The sequence below is a fragment of the Ctenocephalides felis genome, unplaced genomic scaffold, assembly GCF_003426905.1.
Source record: "Ctenocephalides felis isolate EL2017-DRISC unplaced genomic scaffold, ASM342690v1 CF-g0.4_SCAFFOLD_01886, whole genome shotgun sequence".
Taxonomy (NCBI): Eukaryota; Metazoa; Arthropoda; class Insecta; order Siphonaptera; family Pulicidae; genus Ctenocephalides; species Ctenocephalides felis.
In genome coordinates, this window is record NW_020538040.1 from 79,307,728 (window position 1) to 79,327,900 (window position 20,173).

Sequence of the window (20,173 nt, forward strand, 5' to 3'; positions counted from 1 at the left end):
GTTTTGGTAATGTAAATACATTAAGTAAATAGAAGTTTTTCGAATATAGTCATACTTTGATTATAAATAGTTCTATTCAATATTTTCATGAAAATCCGTTTGCATTTGCATAATAGAAAAGGCTGGGTACGATTGCCACTTTTTTTTGATCAGCAATAATTTTGTTAATTTACCAGTTAGCTAAGAAAATTAAATGGTAATTTCAATATATGCCTACGTGAAAGTATTGAAATACTGTCCCTAAATACGATAGATTTGTCATAAAATCAAATCATACAAAAAAAGGGGCGGGTGTCACAACTGCCCACACCCGAGGTACGGTTGTGATAGGCATAAAAATAGGTTAAACACCAAAATTATTTATAACTTTGACTTTTATTGTCGTGAATGACAATATTATGTAACACTACAACATGAACATAAAATATAACAAAACATATTTTTTTAAACAAAGTTAACAAAAATCTTTGTAAATTTTTTTCTGTATTAAATTTTTCTTTTCCTTTTTCTTTTGTATTAATAAAAAATGTATCCCAAAATTTGTCACAACCGCACCCAATGCACACTTTTGAAAACAAATCATCATTATAAATGAGCTAAATTATCTAAGCAAAAACTAATTGCTGGTAAATAACTACTAATGTTTAACTTACAGCAAAGTGATTTATCTGTATACAATTAACAATTATGATTTTAAAAAATCCAACATGAAAACTTACTTTTGACCTTTTAAAAGCAATACGGTCTACAGGTCATGTTAATGTAGGATGCTGACTGAAAGCAATATTGGAAACTTGTTCGAACAATCATACTTCATCTTTCACCCTCAAAATCAGTATAGTTTAGCTATTACGACGACTGTCACTACCGTATCCTAGCAAAACCGTACCCAGTCTCCCTTTTAAGAGTTTTTAGCTTATATTTGTCTTTTAGTAATAAATAAAATGAACAAAATTGTATTCAAATTTTATTGTTTTGAATCAAACTGATCGCTTTGATCTCGACCGACTCTTCCTGTCAGAAGAGTTCCAAAATTTAAAATATAAAAAATATGAACGGATAAATATACATGCCATTTTCTCTAAAATTTCAAAACTCAAGAAAAGTTATTAACTTCCCGTAGGGCAAGTTATAGTAATCGCAAAAAAAATCGAAAATGAAAATTTTTATATATCTTTACGTTTCAAAGGTATCTGAATATTTTGGCATACCTTAGAAAAAATGGAAGTATGTGTGTGTGTGCGGATACAAATTTTCGTCGACGATTTAGAGAATCCCAATCAACCGATTTGAATAATTCAAAAAACATTCGATTCGCATTGATAAGGAGACGTGCTGATTAGTTTTTGGCAAAATCAGGTTTAGCCGTTTCAAAGATACGGGGCAAAAAAGTGCCAAAAACGGTAACTCAGTTTTTAAGAGAACGAGCGTCCGATTTTAATAATTCAAATAATTCAAAAAACATTTTTATTGTATTGAAGAGATGAAGAACTGATTAAATTTTTGGAAAGGCAGGCTCAGCGGTTATGGACTCTCAATAAGAATAAGTTAAAAAAATGTCATTTGGCGGTCAAAAATGTTTATTGGACATATGTACATCAAATTATCAGATATTTTATAGAGATTTTAATAATGTGTACACATTTTGTATAATTTTTTTTGGGTTCCGTACCAATATGTTCAATTACGGTACGGGAAATTCCAGCATTTTGCCTTAAGGCATGATGCCATGCACCTAGTTTAGTTAAAATCTTGTCGCCAAATTTTCTGACCAGATTTATCTCTTTAGAACCAAAAGAGCTGTAACAGTCGGACAGACGGATAAAAGAACGACGGCAATACCAACAAAGGACCCTAACAATATTCACTATTACACTCATTCTAATTTCTATTACACGGGTCTGGAAAACAAACGCTTTTCCTGAAATTTTCTTGGAAATGTAATATTATGTAAGTCATCGGACCATGATGAAAATCAGTGTGCGTATATCGTAGATCATTTCTAGGTCACAATTGTTAATGCATTCGATATGCGAATCTTATATAGGTCATTGAAAATGCATTAAGTCGCTGCTTAAGCCGGGTCATTGGCTTATGCTCTATGTGAGCCGCAATCTGTAACCGAATGTAAAACAGCCTTAAGAATAAATGCTGAAGCGAGATAAAAGATACAAAAAATCTCACAGATAAACTGACAATGAACAATCGTTTATAAAAATCATTTGCAATCGTAGCAAAGCAATTCCTTTGACGTGTGATGCATGTCGCAAATAACCAGGGACACACACATCGAAGACACATTAAAGAGAGTCAGTAACAGACGATAGAAACGTTCCGGCGAAGCAAACGCTCCGGAGCACCTCCGCCCGAACATACATACCGAAATGTGAGCAAAGACAATCATTCAGTTTATAACTAAAATCTAATCTAATCTCGTTACTATTTTTACGATTATTTATTAGCACTATATAACACTAAAATTCTGAATCTGGAGATTTATCAAAAAAAAATAATAATAATAATAACAAAACTGCGTAACGTTTGAATTTGATTGAACCCTGGTCAGTAGAACGCTTAACTCATTTTACTGCATTGTTAACATAACTTCAACGTGAATAATAATAAACTAATATATGCTTGATTACATATGTATATATACATACATATTATCCTTATATTTACAAACTTACATCTATAAATAAGTATATGACTTAATATACTATCAGCATTGTTTTATAATATTCCAGAAAAATTTTAATTCAGTATTATTGATTATTTATATTAAATTTTAATTAAACGATTAACATTTCATAGTGGCATTACTAATTTTTCAAACAAAAATCGAAATTTATAATAAATGTGTTTTCTTATTAATTACAGAAGAGTTGGAAGTAACTTCAATCAAGTTAAATCTCTAACCAGTTCAATACTATAGGAATATGAAAGTAGAGTTGTTTGCACTTTTTGTAAGTATTATTTTTGGTTTTGTTGCACCAATCAACTAAAAACTAGACTTGGTGGAGAGAATGCACTTGTATAAATAAATTCTATATTAAGTATGAATTTTTAAACATATTTACATCACACTTACACATATACATGCAGACACACGATAATAGACACACACCAACGCACACACACACACACACACACACACATATATATATATATATATATATATATATATATATGTGTGTGTGTGTTTATGTCAATGTATAGAAAAAAATATATTTCTCTATGCACACGTTTAATTTAACCCTCCTAAAATCCTCTCCATAATTTAACCTTTAATAATATTTCCATTTCCATAACCATATAGTAATTTTTAATTAACTATTTTATATATAATAATTTTATTTTTTGCATAATATAATAATTTTTTCAAACCATAATTTTTTAAACCATAATATAAATGGTTCGTCACATATTTTAATAGAGAAAGGAAAAGATCGATCTATTTTAATCAACTTGCTTTATTTAACATACAACCCCAATAAGGTGTTAGTTCCGGTGCATTTTGAAATATTTAGTTTAATTCAAAATATTGTATTAAAATGATAACTTTATCTTATATTTACTAAATATCGTGTTATGTTGCAATTTTGCTAAAACTGAACTTCGTGAACATAAATGTATCAAACTTTCTTGTACCTTTCACCTGATTGGAGCGTGGATACAGAGTTTAATAACATAATAGAATTCTAGGAACAAACACTTTAACAATAATTGTGAGCTATTCTATATTTCATATCCAAGATTTTCCTTATATTTTGTTAAGACATTTCTTATTTTTCCTAACGAAATACATTGAACATTAATTAACGAGTTGCCGAAAATTTTCTAAGTGAATTGAACAAAAGTTAGTGAATATAAAGCTACAGTGGTGTGCTGGTGTGTAAACGACCAAATGGATATTAAGTTAGTGGAAAATAAATAAATCTGTTTCTAGAAATTCTAAATGAATTTCTAAAACCCAAACCGCTCAGATATGTGAAAATTCAAAGAAATAAATATTTAATTGATTTAATGGATTTTCTATTAATTTGTGATAATTGAAACTGTGCCATCATCAGCAATAAAAAAAATCAATAAAATGATATGTGTTAAAAATTATCTAAATTTTTAATTATCAGAAAGTGAATAGTCATAAAGTGAAAATTTAATAAACAGTGATAAGTGTTTTTCAAATCAGACTCGCAAAGTGAGAGATGGATTATATCGAGTTCCGAATTCTGGGTAGTTAATATTTCCAAAAGCTTTTTTAATATGAATTATACCTTAAAACATTTCAATTTCACACACGTATAAATGTTTTTTTTAAGTGTTTCAATGTTCCAATTATTAATTACTTGTAATTAACCATTTAGTAGTAATAGTATAGTGTTAACTAATACAGGTGAATTTTTTTTATTACACTGAACGACGGCCTTGTGCACTCTGGAACATATGGATTCAGTATATTTGAATTAGTTCAGATTTTTATTATATATATATATATATATATATATATATATATATATATATATATATATTATATTATATATAAAATTATTCAAAGTTCATATATATATATTTGATTAATTTTGAATTTCATATAAGTCGATGGGTGTTGTTACCATTTTTTAGTTAATATTGTAAAATATATATTATTAGCTGTCTCTGCTTATTGTTTATAAAAAAACAGATTGCAGAAAAAAACTAATAAAAAAATGTTGGCATGTGCAATAACAAAGTGTAATAATCGGACGCAACATATATACATTTTTTATTGATTTTTATTACTTTATTAATTATTTTATCTATTTTTTATATATCAACACAAAACTTACATTATTCAGTAATAGAAGCAATGTGTACTAAATAAATAAAATTTTTTTGCGTCGCAACTATATAATATGCCATTCAAAGCAAGAGTTTTATTTCTAGCAAGATGTGCACATCTTCTGACAATGAGCATTTTCCAGTACTACCTTCATATTCAAGCACTATTTTTAGCAAAAATCATTTATTTTTTATTGCTTTCTTCTAGTGAAAAGATCTTTATAATATTCTTTATATGGTACTAGGAACTCGTGATTTGTTTTTTAAATTTTGTGCACATTTTGTTTGAAAGATCTTTATATAAGAAATATGGAGTGGGTAATGCGTAAATATGCGATCAGACAGATCGCGGATCCCAACCCCCGTCATGAACAACCCTGATATCAAGCAGTGGCGATATCAATTTTCACTTGAGAATATAGATCTTAAGTATGTTTTCATGTGAAAATAGCCCTTCCCGAGCATTGTTGCGCCAAATTGAATACTAAGCAGTACTATTAAATAAATTCTAATAATAATGTAATCAAATATGGGTGGATCAACCGTTGGGTTACCATCTCAATATTAGATGTGAGGAGAAGTTTCAGCCCAACAACTTATAAAGTTTGGGTAAGTTTAAGTTTTTTTTTCGATATAATCATCGATTGAAAAATATCGATAAATAAATATACACTAGTTATGTTCCATTTACTGAGCCACTGTACGGTGATTTCACTAATAATAGCTTTTATTATATTTCATATTTTATTAGGGATTTGCCCATTTCTCGAATCGTGTTAGAGTGAAACCTTCAAGTAATGTATTATGAAGATCATTTATATTTATATTTATTTATTTATAATTAGGGGAATATTTTCAATTTTCAATGTTCAATTCAATTTCAATATTCGTGTTAGAGTGAATCCGTACTAAAGAAGTATCGTAAAGGTACCAACCTTTATATAAAATGCTGAAAAACATAAAAACAAACAAAAAGAAAAATATTTCGTGTTTTATACGTTTCGACATACAATTTTATGCCTTCTTCAGTATTGGAATATCCTGTCAATATCAATATCAATCTGTGTGTCAAAAAATGGTTGTAATTCATTAACTACAGTCTGTATTTAATTAGTTAGTAATAATTAATCTACTACAATTGAAAGTTTTAGTGTTATGTGCTGTAGATAATTATGTAAATTATTTTATTATTCTTATAATCTATTTGAATATTTTTGAAAGGTGTTACTGGACACAGGATTTGCTTGGTTGACACCAACCGAGACCGAATACCATATTCAAACTGATGAAGGTCCAGAAAGATATTTTCGGTATCAGACGGATAGCGGGCAGTATCGAAAAGAACGTCGTTTAGCCGATGGAACAGTTATAGGTATAACAATTTTGTTCTTCACTAAACATATAAAATTGTTCTATTATAATATTTTTGCTAGTAACTGTTATTTAATTGAAAAAATGTATGCATACTTAATTAATTATTAAATATTATAAATACACATCGAACCGTCCAAATAGTGTCTAATCTTTTTTGTGTTAAGGAATGATAGTAAAACTAGATGTTCAAAAAATTACTATACGAATATGTAAAAGTTGGCCTTTTCGTAGTAACTTTGATTTAAAACCGAAGTACGATTTATAACTAGTTTGTTATATATATAGTGATTAACTTTTTTTATTAATTAAATTATGTTAAAATTATATTATTTCCAACCATATTATCTATACGCATGCCTTCGTTTAAAAGAGCCGGAAGATTTTGGATGACGTCTATTTTTTTTTGAATACCTAGAAAAATCAAATTTTACTTATTGTTGCACTTAATTTCTCATATCTATACCATACTACATGCAACTGGTATTTTGTCTTACTGACTTTTCTGAATATATTTATTTTGTTTGATAACAATTAAGGATATGTTAACATACCAAAATTGGTTATTTGCAGGTTCAGAAGGATGGCTGGACAACGTTGGATACTTTCGGCTAAAAGATTACATTGCTGACAAAAATGGTTATCGAATTCTGAAATCAAAAACAGTCTACATTGGAAAAGGACATACAATGAAAGTAATGTTTTGCCAATTTTGTTCGAATTTTATAAAATTGCATTCCACGTTTGTGTACATTTGTATTTATCACTTTAAGTTTATCGAAATCACAGCAAATATATGCAAAAATTTTACAAATTCAAATATAACTATCGAACTAAAACTAAAAATCTATTTTCAGGAAGTTCTCAGAATAGCAAATGGCAAACAGCCGGAATGGGTGCCGGAACCACGACCTGCACCGTATGTATCGTTAACTCCTAAATCACGGCCGCCAATTTCGTATATACCGCCAAATATTGAATCCAACATTCCAACTTATCCATACCAAAAATTATGTTCATCGCCACGTCCATTTTCATCTCCCGAAGTGCCACCATTTCACTCGCAAACACCAAGTCAACAACTTTTGCCACCTTTGAATTTTTTGAGCTATCATTAAAAATATTTGTCATTTGTCACTTGCGTGCTCGTAATCTTTGAAAAGTTAAAGTTAGTTCGTTTAATTATACTGCAACTAACTGACTGACAGATATCACTTTGAAATGTGTATTATTCCGCTTTAAAAATTATAAAATATTTTGGGATCATTGCGAAAGTTATGCGTATTTGTGCTTGTGTGTATGTAATGTATACATATAAACTTCTTGTAAATGGCTCCCCCTGAGTCCTTAAGAGGATTTAAAATCAGAGGTAGCAGCCTGTTGTCAAGCAGTAGTGATATCGGTTTTCTCTTGAGAATATAGATAGCAAAATGTTTCTAACAAAATAAGTAACGTTTGGCATCGTTGCCTAAGGCAAATTGCTGGAACTTCCCGTATCGAAAACTAAATTTTTTAAAATAAACTTTGCAAAACTTAGAAAAAATAAGATTTTTGAGAAATTTTATAATTTTTGAAAAAATTACACTTTTTTTGAATTTTTTTTATATTATAATTTATTTTGTATTTTGAATTTTTTAAAAATGTTGAACTTTTTTTTTAACAATCGCGCTGCATAACTGATTTGGTGTCGAAATATCAAAGCGTGTAAGCGCTGCGAAGTTGTCTAACGTGTAATTATTCGTATGGAAACTATATAAATGTAAATAAAATTTGTAATTATTATTGTAATCTGTAAAGAATATCTGATAACACGATGTACATATGTCTAATGATCATTTTTGATAAATGGCATTGATTTTTACTTTTTTATTGGATCTCCGGAGACACTGGATCTGCCTTTACAAAAATTTCACCAGTTGTTTATTTTATCGATACAAGTAAAATGTTTTTTGAATTATTCAAATCAGACGCTCCGTTCTCTCAAAAAATCAATTACCATTTTTGGCACTTTTTGCCCCGTATCTTCAAAACGGTTAGACCTGCCATTGCCAAAAACTAATCAGCACTTCTCTTTATTAGTAGGAATCGAATGATTTTTTTAATTATTCAAATCGGTTGATCCGTGTTCGCAAAATCGTCGACAAAAATTTGTATCCGCACACACACATACACACATATATCCATTTTTCTATGCAATGTTGTATCAATAAAAAATCAATAGCTGTACAGAAACTGTAATAAAAAAATATTATGTAGAGATAGGACAACCGTTTGAGTTGCCGTCCATAAAGCCACGTTGTAGAAACATAAACACAAATAAGCATGTTTCCTAAAACATCCCAAAATATTTAGTGCTTTAAAACCTAAAAATATAACGATATACGATTTAACGTAAGATTGTGAAATGTGTTTGCTTTTGTTTTGAAAGGTGTAATTAACATGTCACTAAGAAATAATAAGAGTACAAAACAATTATAGTATTTGTGCCAAGATATTAAAATTATTAAAAAAATTAATTATCGATAATAATTAGATTTTGATTTAATGTAAATAAAAATTAACTTTCTAATATTATGTATGTCATCTTTAAGCTAATTAGATATAAATAATATTAGAATAGTACAACTATATATAGACCACTTTTATGAATATATTATTGCATAATTAATTAATAATAGTTAAATTAATTTTTAACGATGCTTATAAACTCTACGCTTATAATATTAGTCTCACCTAATAGCAAATGGATATGATGGTCAACATTTGAATATAATAAGAATTATGAATATTATCCCAAATTTGTGAAAATATAATCATTATTATATTTTTAATAAATGAAATTACTATGTTTATTATACTACCGTTCATAACCAATGAAACTCGACGAATCGAATCTTTCACAATTGCCATTTTTTATTTCGAATGATTCGGTCGATTTGGACAACGACAAAAATAAGTTTTTTGTTATTTTATAAAATATGTATTGTAATCAATTGAAATAAATAGAATCAAAAAACGTTTTTTATTTTTCTTATCTCAACATTCTTTTGCTTGTAGTTTTAGGCAACGAAAATTTAATCTCAGTATAGGGATTTGAGCATTTCATCAAAAAATGTGTTTTCCATAGATAAATAAACATAATGTTTAATGTTTCCCATTGAGTGAAAAATGTTTTAAATTTTATTTTTTTTATAAATCTTCAGTAAGAGCGAGGAACAAAATAAATGTGAGTAACATTAATTATAAGAACATTTGTTGTATTATCACTTAATGTATTTTGTATTTAAATTTTGATTTTTCAATTTTTTTTTGAGTTTTCAATTTTATGCCAATGACAAATGTCATTTATCTGCTACAAATTTTTTTTATTAGAAAAATCTTTGATTTTAATTTAATGGTATACTACATCTAATACTGCTTTGTCAACTAATTTGTCTTAATAGTAAATATATTTAGTGGATTTAATTTGCTTCATTACAACTTCATAGGATTTTTTTATTTATATGCGTTTAATTTATCCGATTCATCTAATATATTTGCAAATTTATCCGATATTAGTTTTTTAAAATGGAATTTTTCTCTTACATTATTTTGTTATCAAACATCAATTATATTAATGAAACATTTATAAAAATTAATTTAAAATAAATTTTGCATTAATTCAAATTTTTAGTTAAAGTTATGATAATTAGATATAAAAGTATTTGAAATAGCATTCCCATACGCTACTAATTCTATTAATATTATTACCGCAGTTCAGCACCATGGGGTCGAGTAGGCATACAAGAAAGGAGGCTTGAAGTATTAATTCATGAGGCAAAAAGTAATTGAAAAGTAAAACAATATATACTAATAAAAAAGATGTATCAATACAACTAAAACAACATCATAAAAACGAATATATGAAGGTAGTATGGTAGGCATTTACAAATACTTGTGAAGAATATATTGAAAAATAAATATAGATTTCAGTTACCACTTACATAGGTTCTTACTTGAAATTATAGATAGCAAAATATTTTTAGTGAAAAATAGTCCTTATAGAAGCATTGAAAAGTAATAAGTAAGTAATATTAAAAATTCATCCCAAAAAACGGATTGTCATCTATAAACGTTGTTAAAAGTCAAAATTTATTACAACTCATAATACCCATAAGTTCTGACATTCGATCAAATAACTATATATATATATATATATATATATATATATATATATATATTTTTGAATAGTCTTGAATTTGATGTTGATATATATGTTTAATTTGAGTTTAATAATCGGGCGTAACATCAATAAAAATAGTATGAGTTTTTTTTAAAAATTTATTTATTTAAAATCCATACGTTTCGGCTAGCATCTTAGCCATCATTCAGTGGTAATCAAGTTAACTATAAAAATTGAAACTAAATAAATTATATGAAAGGAAATTTGGTGGAAAAACAATAATAATAATAATAGTAATAAAACACTTACAATTTTGTATCCTAATATAGCATATGAAACCATTATTAATCCATGGTATGAGTATGTGCACATTGATAAGATATATATTTTTTAACACAAACATCACAAATGGTAAAACACACTAATAATCATGATAACTTAACAAGTTGTCGAAACTATGTATTTACTCTTTGGAGTTTAGGATAGAAATGTCACATTTTTCTCAAAGCAGTTTTTAGCATGTGTTGATATTTTTTGGAAAATTTAAAAGGCGATGGGATTTTGTTATTTTTTAAGGAATTTTGACACGCTATTAAGAAACCACGTGTTCGTTTCGATAAGGGCCGTATTGTCATTGCGTTTATTTATGACTTTGTCGTTATGTAATTGTAAAAACAACCCCTCAGCGAATCTTCTTTTAATTGTATTCTCTTCAAAATGTAAAATTTTAGGGTTAAAAAAATCGATATTATGATTTAAATTTTTAATATGCTCAGTTAACATTGTTTTAAATTGCTTAGGATTTTTTGAATTATTTTTGTGTTGATTAAGGCGTTTACTCAGGTTTTGGCTAGTTTCTCCAATATAAAAGAGTTCGCAATTAGAGCAATTAATTTGATATACTAAATTCCTGAGGCGGTCAAAATTGAACTTAGATTTCATTTGTGTAAAAATTGAACTAAGGGTTGCATCACAATTACATACCAACAGAATGCCACATTGTTGAAATAGTTTTTTCTACGAGAAATATAAATCTTTTACGTACGGTAGGCAAATGACACCAGTATATGATTCTAAGTCTAAGCGGTTTTTATGGTCTGTGAGGTCTTTTTGTTTGTTAAAAATGTAACTGCGTCTGTTATTTATGATCGAGTTGATTATGTTCGTAGGATATGAGTTGTTTTTCAGTGTGTTTATAACCAGGTCAATGTTCGTGTCCCAGAAGTTTTTGTCAGATAGTAATATGGCGTGGTCTGTTAAATTTATTATTGTCGCAATTTTCATTTTAAGAGGGTGGTATGAATGGTAATTTATGTATCGTCCGGAGCTAGTTGGTTTCTGGTACCAGTTAGTAATTAGTCGGTGGTCATTTGTACGTATGAGTCTGATGTCTAGAAAGCTAATCGAATTCATTGTCTCTAATTCTACGGTAAACTGTAGTTTTTTATTAAAATTGTTAAAATTATCAGTAAATATGTTAATGTCTTCTTCCGGAATACAAGTAATGATATCGTCTACATATCGGTAATAAAAGATTTGTTTATTGTAATTATTAAAAATTTTGTTTTCTACTAATTGTAAGGAAATTTCTACTAAAGACGGAGATGCGGGAGATCCCATTGGGGTGCCAAAAATTTGGTAATAAAATGATCCATTAAATTCAAAATAGGTGTTAGAGACAATGAATTTGATGATTTCTCTAAACCAATGTAAGGATAGTGTGGTGTGAGGGCTAATTTCACTCCATCTGCTAGTGATGGCGTCTAGTATTAAGTCTAGTGGGACATTTGTAAATAGGGATATAACGTCTAGGCTAATTAGTTTATAATTATTGGGAATGGAAATATTATTAAGAAGTTTTACAAGCTCGAAGGAATTTTTAATGTAATATGGGGACTGTTTTGTTATTGTTGTTAAGATATTACTAATGTACTTGGATAATTTGTATAGTGGAGAATTTATGTCTGAAACAATCGGTCTATAATAAATAATAATTACAATAAACAAATCTTTTATTACCGATATGTAGACGATATCATTACTTGTATTCCGGAAGAAGACATTAACATATTTACTGATAATTTTAACAATTTTAATAAAAAACTACAGTTTACCGTAGAATTAGAGACAATGAATTCGATTAGCTTTCTAGACATCAGACTCATACGTACAAATGACCACCGACTAATTACTAACTGGTACCAGAAACCAACTAGCTCCGGACGATACATAAATTACCACTCATACCACCCTCTTAAAATGAAAATTGCGACAATAATAAATTTAACAGACCACGCCATATTACTATCTGACAAAAACTTCTGGGACACGAACATTGACCTGGTTATAAACACACTGAAAAACAACTCATATCCTACGAACATAATCAACTCGATCATAAATAACAGACGCAGTTACATTTTTAACAAACAAAAAGACCTCACAGACCATAAAAACCGCTTAGACTCATATACTGGTGTCATTTGCCTACCGTACGTAAAAGATTTATATTTCTCGTGGAAAAAACTATTTCAACAATGTGGCATTCTGTTGGTATGTAATTGTGATGCAACCCTTAGTTCAATTTTTACACAAATGAAATCTAAGTTCAATTTTGACCGCCTCAGGAATTTAGTATATCAAATTAATTGCTCTAATTGCGAACTCTTTTATATTGGAGAAACTAGCCAAAACCTGAGTAAACGCCTTAATCAACACAAAAATAATTCAAAAAATCCTAAGCAATTTAAAACAATGTTAACTGAGCATATTAAAAATTTAAATCATAATATCGATTTTTTTAACCCTAAAATTTTACATTTTGAAGAGAATACAATTAAAAGAAGATTCGCTGAGGGGTTGTTTTTACAATTACATAACGACAAAGTCATAAATAAACGCAATGACAATACGGCCCTTATCGAAACGAACACGTGGTTTCTTAATAGCGTGTCAAAATTCCTTAAAAAATAACAAAATCCCATCGCCTTTTAAATTTTCCAAAAAATATCAACACATGCTAAAAACTGCTTTGAGAAAAATGTGACATTTCTATCCTAAACTCCAAAGAGTAAATACATAGTTTCGACAACTTGTTAAGTTATCATGATTATTAGTGTGTTTTACCATTTGTGATGTTTGTGTTAAAAAATATATATCTTATCAATGTGCACATACTCATACCATGGATTAATAATGGTTTCATATGCTATATTAGGATACAAAATTGTAAGTGTTTTATTACTATTATTATTATTATTGTTTTTCCACCAAATTTCCTTTCATATAATTTATTTAGTTTCAATTTTTATAGTTAACTTGATTACCACTGAATGATGGCTAAGATGCTAGCCGAAACGTATGGATTTTAAATAAATAAATTTTTAAAAAAAACTCATACTATTTTTATTGATGTTACGCCCGATTATTAAACTCAAATTAAACATATATATATATATATATATATATATATATATATATACTATAATTCATATTATTATTATTTTTGCAGAAACGTGCGGCTAGAAATTGGGGAATTCATAGACGTATCGTCTATCGCTCTCATTGGCCAAATTAATTGGCAGTGATGAACCCGAAACACGTTACAATATAGTCAAGTTGATCTGGGTGCAAATCAAGCAGCGGAAACTCCAAGATCCTGAAGACCCTGCTTATATTGATTGTGACGAAGAATTTGAGGACGTGACCGCGATGGTGCGTCTGAAAGGATTCACTATCATGAAGTATCTCAACTCCTATTTTTTGGAATAGATAAAACCAATAACAGTTATTGTGTCTAACGAAAATAGGTTAATAATACAGTAAAAACTCGTTTATTCAGCCCTCAGTTACACGGATTCCTGATTATCCGGAATACAAATCGCGACCAATTCGTGATATAGCAATGAATTTACTTACGTCAAATGACAATTACAAAATATTTTAAACAAATTGTTATAAAAAACCTATATATCATGATTACCAAATATATATTGCAAACAAATTATTTACACATACGTACCTAAATATTTTATTTCTACAGTTTATTATTATGTATGTAATGTAATCTACGACTAGTAGTGGTGCATGGCATCGTGCCTTAAGGCAAATTGCTAAAACTTCCCGTACCAACTACTAAATTAAAAATAAAAACTTTGAAACTTTTGAAACTTCTGAAACGTAAAGACATATAAAATTTTCTTTTTCGATTTTGTGCGATTACTATAAATTACCCTACGGGAAGTTAGATTCAAGTATCTTCATTGTTTTGATGCTATACTTGCCTGTATTAGCGCAATTTTATTTGTTACATTTCATGTAGTATTTGTAAAAAACAAAAACTGAAATTCTTATTTTTTAACTTTCCTTAGGGTAGTTACAGTAATGAACCAAAAATCGAAAATGAAAATTTTTGCATTTCTCCACGTTTTGAAAGTTTCTGAACATTTTGGCATACCTCAGAAAAAATGGATGTGTGCCTATGTTTTGTGTGTCCGCATTTTTTCGTACACGTTTTCGGGCACACGGATCAACCGATATGAATGGTTTAAAAAAACATTCGATTCCTGTTGATAGGAAGGTGTGCTGATTAGATCTAGGCAAAGGCAGGTCCAGCTTCTACGGAGATAAAGAGCAAAGAGTGCAGAAAATAGAAATCGAGTTTTTGAGAGAACGGAGCATCCTATTTGAATGATCTAAAAAACATTCTATTTGTAATGATTGGAAAAAGTGGTGGTTAGTTTTTGGCAAAGACAGGTCCAGCCATTTTGAAGATACCGAGCTAAATGTAAAAATGGAAGTTTTTGAGAGAAATAAGCATCCGATTTGAATAATTCAAAAAACTTTCTGCTTGTGTTGACGAAACAATTGCTCTCGAAAAAAATTTCATTTTAATCTTTTTTTCTAAATTTTTTTTTTTTTGTATATCGAAAATAATTCAGATTTCAATTCTAATTCTGGTTAAAGTTCTAAAGCTCACTTATATATTTTAAGTGAATAATTTTTACTTTGTAATTCAGTTTATATAATTGTTATAAATATTAGACAATATTACAGAATTTATACTGATCTATTTGAAAACATTTAATATTCCTCGAATATTTTGTTACGGTACGAGAAGTTTAAGCAATTTGCCTTAAGGCACGATGCCATACACCACTAGTTTAGTTTATAAATAGTAATAAATAATTTAAAATAAAAATACCATACCCAGTTAGTAAAATATTATTATAAAAACCTGGCTAGCATTCATATTAAATAAAATGCATTCTTTATGATACTTTGATAAAATTAAACTCGAAATATAGTGGGTGTAGAAGAAGTGCAGATGATCAATGATGTCCACTGTAATGATGTATAATAAATAACTTATATAACTGCTAAAGTACAGTTTTGTTAGCAGCAAACACTGAAAATAAAAGTGGGTACGTTAAAAGTGTTGCGGCTCATGGATAATGATCTGTAAAACAAGCATTAGTAACAATTGCACAATAGATTTTAAATTGCAATATCACTCATATCGACCATGAATTATTAAATTTACTGGATATATCTAAAGCATGATTTTTTTTAATTTTATTCATTTGATCATCTATCTACATGAGATATAAAATCAATTGTACATGATATAAAGTAAACTAGAAAAATAGGTACTTAATAATTAGATCTTAGATTTTTTTAATCTTCTGTCGTGTATTTGTTCTAAGAGCTTTCTTGCAAGAATATTTGGGTGAGCGGTAAGCCTGTTGATACTTATGACTTTATCTCTTCCTTAATAAAAGTAACTCTCTTGAAAAAGCCAGTTGGGGGTGTATTTTGATGCATTGGCGATTTGCTTAAGCAATTTATTTTGGAACCTCTGCAAGATTTCGATATTTGAGTGGCTGGCCGTACCCCAAAGCTGAATGTCTTATGTCCAGATGGGTTTCAGAATTGATTTGCAAATTAGGACTTTGTTCGACATCGACGCGTTTGATTAAATCTAAAGAACATGAATTTGTAGATCAAAAATTGATTTCTTTTGATATTATGTAAAATTCGGTAAATAATAATTAACTTTCCTATAATTATCTCAACTTGTTAACTTCCTGAGAGAGAAGTTTATGCTTTCATCAAAAAATCCGAATCGCTAATTTTATGTTTTCTCGACGTTTCAAGCCATTCTGGATCAAATGAGACTAAATTTGGAATAAGTATGCGTGTGTGTGAACAATTTTTTTGCCGTAAATTGACGTTTTCTCAAAAACGGCTGGACCAATTTCAAAAATTTAAAAGCCATTCTATGCATAGATAAAAGAAGAGTATGATTCTATATATCTCGATGAGGACTATCGTTTGTCAGTTTTGCGCGACGATTGGCCTAGCCGTTTCTTTGTAAATCGCAGAAAAGTGAACATTTTTTCGTCCACTTTTTAGCCCGCAATTCTGAATCGATAAAAATACTAAAAATACAAAAACCGTTTAAAAGATATTGGTTCGGAATTGACCTGATTAGTTTTTGGTAAAGATTCGCTGGCACAATTTCTTGTAATTAACAGTTGAAAAAAAATTTTTTGACGATTTTCATGATTTTTTTGGATATAGATATTATGGTCTTTTATAGGTCATACTTAAAAATTAGGGGTCTACGACAACTCGTTTAACTTTGAAAAATCGTTAACATTTGCAAAAAATGGTGTCGTTTTTTTGGCATTTGTCAAAATTAGACCTTTCATCGACGTTTGCTCAAAAACGCCTGAACCGATTTCAGAAATTTAAAAGCCATTTGATGTATCTCGATAAGGATTATCGTTTCACAGTTTTGTGTGACGATCCGCCGAGCCGTTTCTTTGTAATTTGAAAAAAAGTGTTAAACGTTTCGTCCACCTTTTAGCTCATACTACCAAATCGATTTTAAAATCAAAAACTGTTTGAAAGATACTAATTGGCAATGATACTGATTAGTTTTAGGTAAAAAACTACCGAGCCGTTTTCATGTAATTAACTGTTGAAAGCAAATTTAAGCCGATTTTTATGAAACTTTTTTGGGGGATATACAGGGCCGGTCCTGCCTTGCATGCGATGCATGCAAAAAATGCGGGCGCACGCCTTAGGGGGCGCCAAAACGAGTTTCGAAAATTAAATTTATAATATAATATTTATATTTTTTTATATAAAATCTGGAATTATTCATATAGTGTTAATTTAATAAATTATAATAAACAATCTAACTTAACCAGGGATACGGAGACACAAAAAGCATATTTATTTTGCAATGTGATATCAGTAGAAACAATTAATCGATTAATAACTCTGCAAATTAGTAAATAACAGCTCTATTTATTGGTTAATCTACTTATTCATTTTTTTGTTTGAAGTTGCCGTGGAATCAAAGAAGAAATTATCTAGTTTCAATCCCATAAGCGCAAACCTGCGAAAGATTAAATTAATTATTGGGTATTATTGACGAAAAATTGCGAGCTAATTTAGTTGAAACGGAATTTGTTAAAAAATATAATCAAATTATAATCGGAAAAAAGGGAAGTCAGTGCTTTAATGGCATGTTTATTCCGAAAAATTGAATTGTAACGTTTACTTTTGTTGCAAATGTTTCGCATCTGATGAATTTTGAATGTTGAAGATATGCGTGGTTAGGGTTATGGAAATGGAACAAATATGAAAAATGGAAACAAAATTTACTTTGGAACGAAAATCTTAAGGCTTTTTTATACCTAGTGGTGTCTATACTCTAAATTTTTTACTATGCAGAAATAATACATATCAAATGTAATGAGATTTTTTTCAATATAGTTTAAGAAATGTGTAATTTCTTTGCAGTTTTTACTGATTTTTCGACAATACTTCTGAAATACGTTAAAAATTTAACTTTAAAACAACAAACTGATACTCTGAATATAACGGGAAAGCATGGATAAATACAATTCGGCTCTTACAATATCAATAATGGAAAGCTAGTTTTTTTTAGCTCTCTTGGAATGATTTGCTCAATAGAATATATCGCATAATAAATAAGTAAAATGTTTTAAAACCCAAATATTATAATTGCACAAACGTTGAAAATAATTGAAAATTTAAAAATATTTAATTATAATCAACCCGCAAATTGCCTCGATTTTCTAAACTAGAGTTGGTTTGGTATTTAGCCTTGAGGCAAGTTACATGAACTTCTCGATATGTGTAAATATACGACTTAATCAATCAAATATAAATTAATTTATGAGTGATTTGGAAAAGTATTCCAAGTTGATTTATTACACATAATTGAAAACGAACGAACACGTTAACTCGAAATATTTTCTAAGAGCAAATTTTCGAAAATCAACAATTTTTATAATTGAACCAGATTCCGTAGGACTTTAATGCTTTAGTATGTTCATTAAGATCAAGTACTCTATCATCATACCAAGTAAATCGTCTAATTTTAATTTTAACAAACTTCAAAAAAACTACTCGTTTTCTCAAATTTTGATGAATTCTTAAAATTAAACTACTTGTCGTAAGGCCGTAATATTTCAGTAAGTTTTATAAGACCATGATGTATATCGCCAAAAAAAGTTCCATAAAAATCGGCTTAAATTTTTTTTTCAACAGTTAATTACAAGAAAACGGCTCGGTAGATTTTCACTTAAAACTAATCAGTACCATTCCCAACTAATATCTTTCGAACAGTTTTTGATTTTTTAAAATCGGTTCGGTAGGATGAGCTTAAATGTGGACGAAAAATTTAACACTTTTTCCCAAATGACAAAGATACGTTTTGGCAGATTGTCGCACAAAACTGGCAAACTATAGTCCTCATCGAGATACATCAAATGGCTTTTAAATTTCTGAAATCTGTTCAGGAGTTTTGGAGAAAACGTCGATCAAAGGTCTAATTTTGACAAATGCCAAAAAAACGATACCAATTTTTGCATACTTTGACGAATTTTTAAAGCTAAACGAGTTGTCGTAGGGCCGTAATATTTTAGTATGATCTAGAAGACTATGGTATCTATCGTCAAAAAAATAATAATAAAAATCGTCAAAAAAAATTTTTTTAACACTTTATTACAAGAAAACGGCCCGGCCGATCTTTACCAAAAACTAATCAGCAGGATTCTCAACCAATATCTTTCGAACGGTTTTTGAATTTTCATAATCGGTTCAGAATTGCGGGCTAAAACGTGCACGAAAATTTTTTCACTTTTCTGCTAGTTATAAAGAAACGTCTCGGCCGATCGTCCCACAAAACTGACAAACGATAGTCCTCATCGAGATACATCGAATGGCTTTTAAATTTTTGAAATCGGCCTATCCGATTTCGAGAAAACGTCGATTTACGGCAAAAAATCTGTTCACACACACACACATACTTTTTCCAAATTTGATCTCATTCGATTCAGAATGGCTTGAAAGCTTGAGAAAACATAAAATTAGCGAATCGGATGTTTTGATGAAAACATAAACTTCTTCGGGAAGTTATTAAATTTGAAATGAATGAACGAATTATACGATTTTAGATTATATCTAATTATTAGAGTACTAAATCTAGAATAATTAAAAATTATTTTTTTAAAAATATGCAAATATTTATATAATCTTAATGATAAACTGTTAAAACAGTTAAAATTAATAGGGGGGGGGCGCTAGAAAAAAAGTTGCATGCGGGCGCTAAGGACCCCAGGACCGGCCCTGGGGATATATATCATAGTCTTATAGAACTTACTGAAATATTACGGCCTTACGATATCTAGTTTAATTTTAAAAATTCATCAAAGTTTAAAAAAATGAGTAGTTATTTTGACGTTTGTTAAAATTAAAATTATTTTTTATTTATTTATT

The 20,173-nt window shown here is 28.9% G+C and overlaps 1 protein-coding gene across 1 annotated transcript; it reads left to right on the forward strand.

Annotated features, from left to right (window-relative positions):
• The first annotated feature begins 5,896 nt into the window (after positions 1-5,896).
• Positions 5,897-7,310, forward strand: LOC113375416. The gene is made up of 4 exons (XM_026615353.1): positions 5,897-5,902; positions 6,043-6,193; positions 6,766-6,887; positions 7,050-7,310. The coding sequence occupies exons 1-4, from the start codon at positions 5,897-5,899 to the stop codon at positions 7,308-7,310; spliced, it is 540 nt and encodes a 179-aa protein (XP_026471138.1).
• The last annotated feature ends 12,863 nt before the right edge of the window (positions 7,311-20,173 follow it).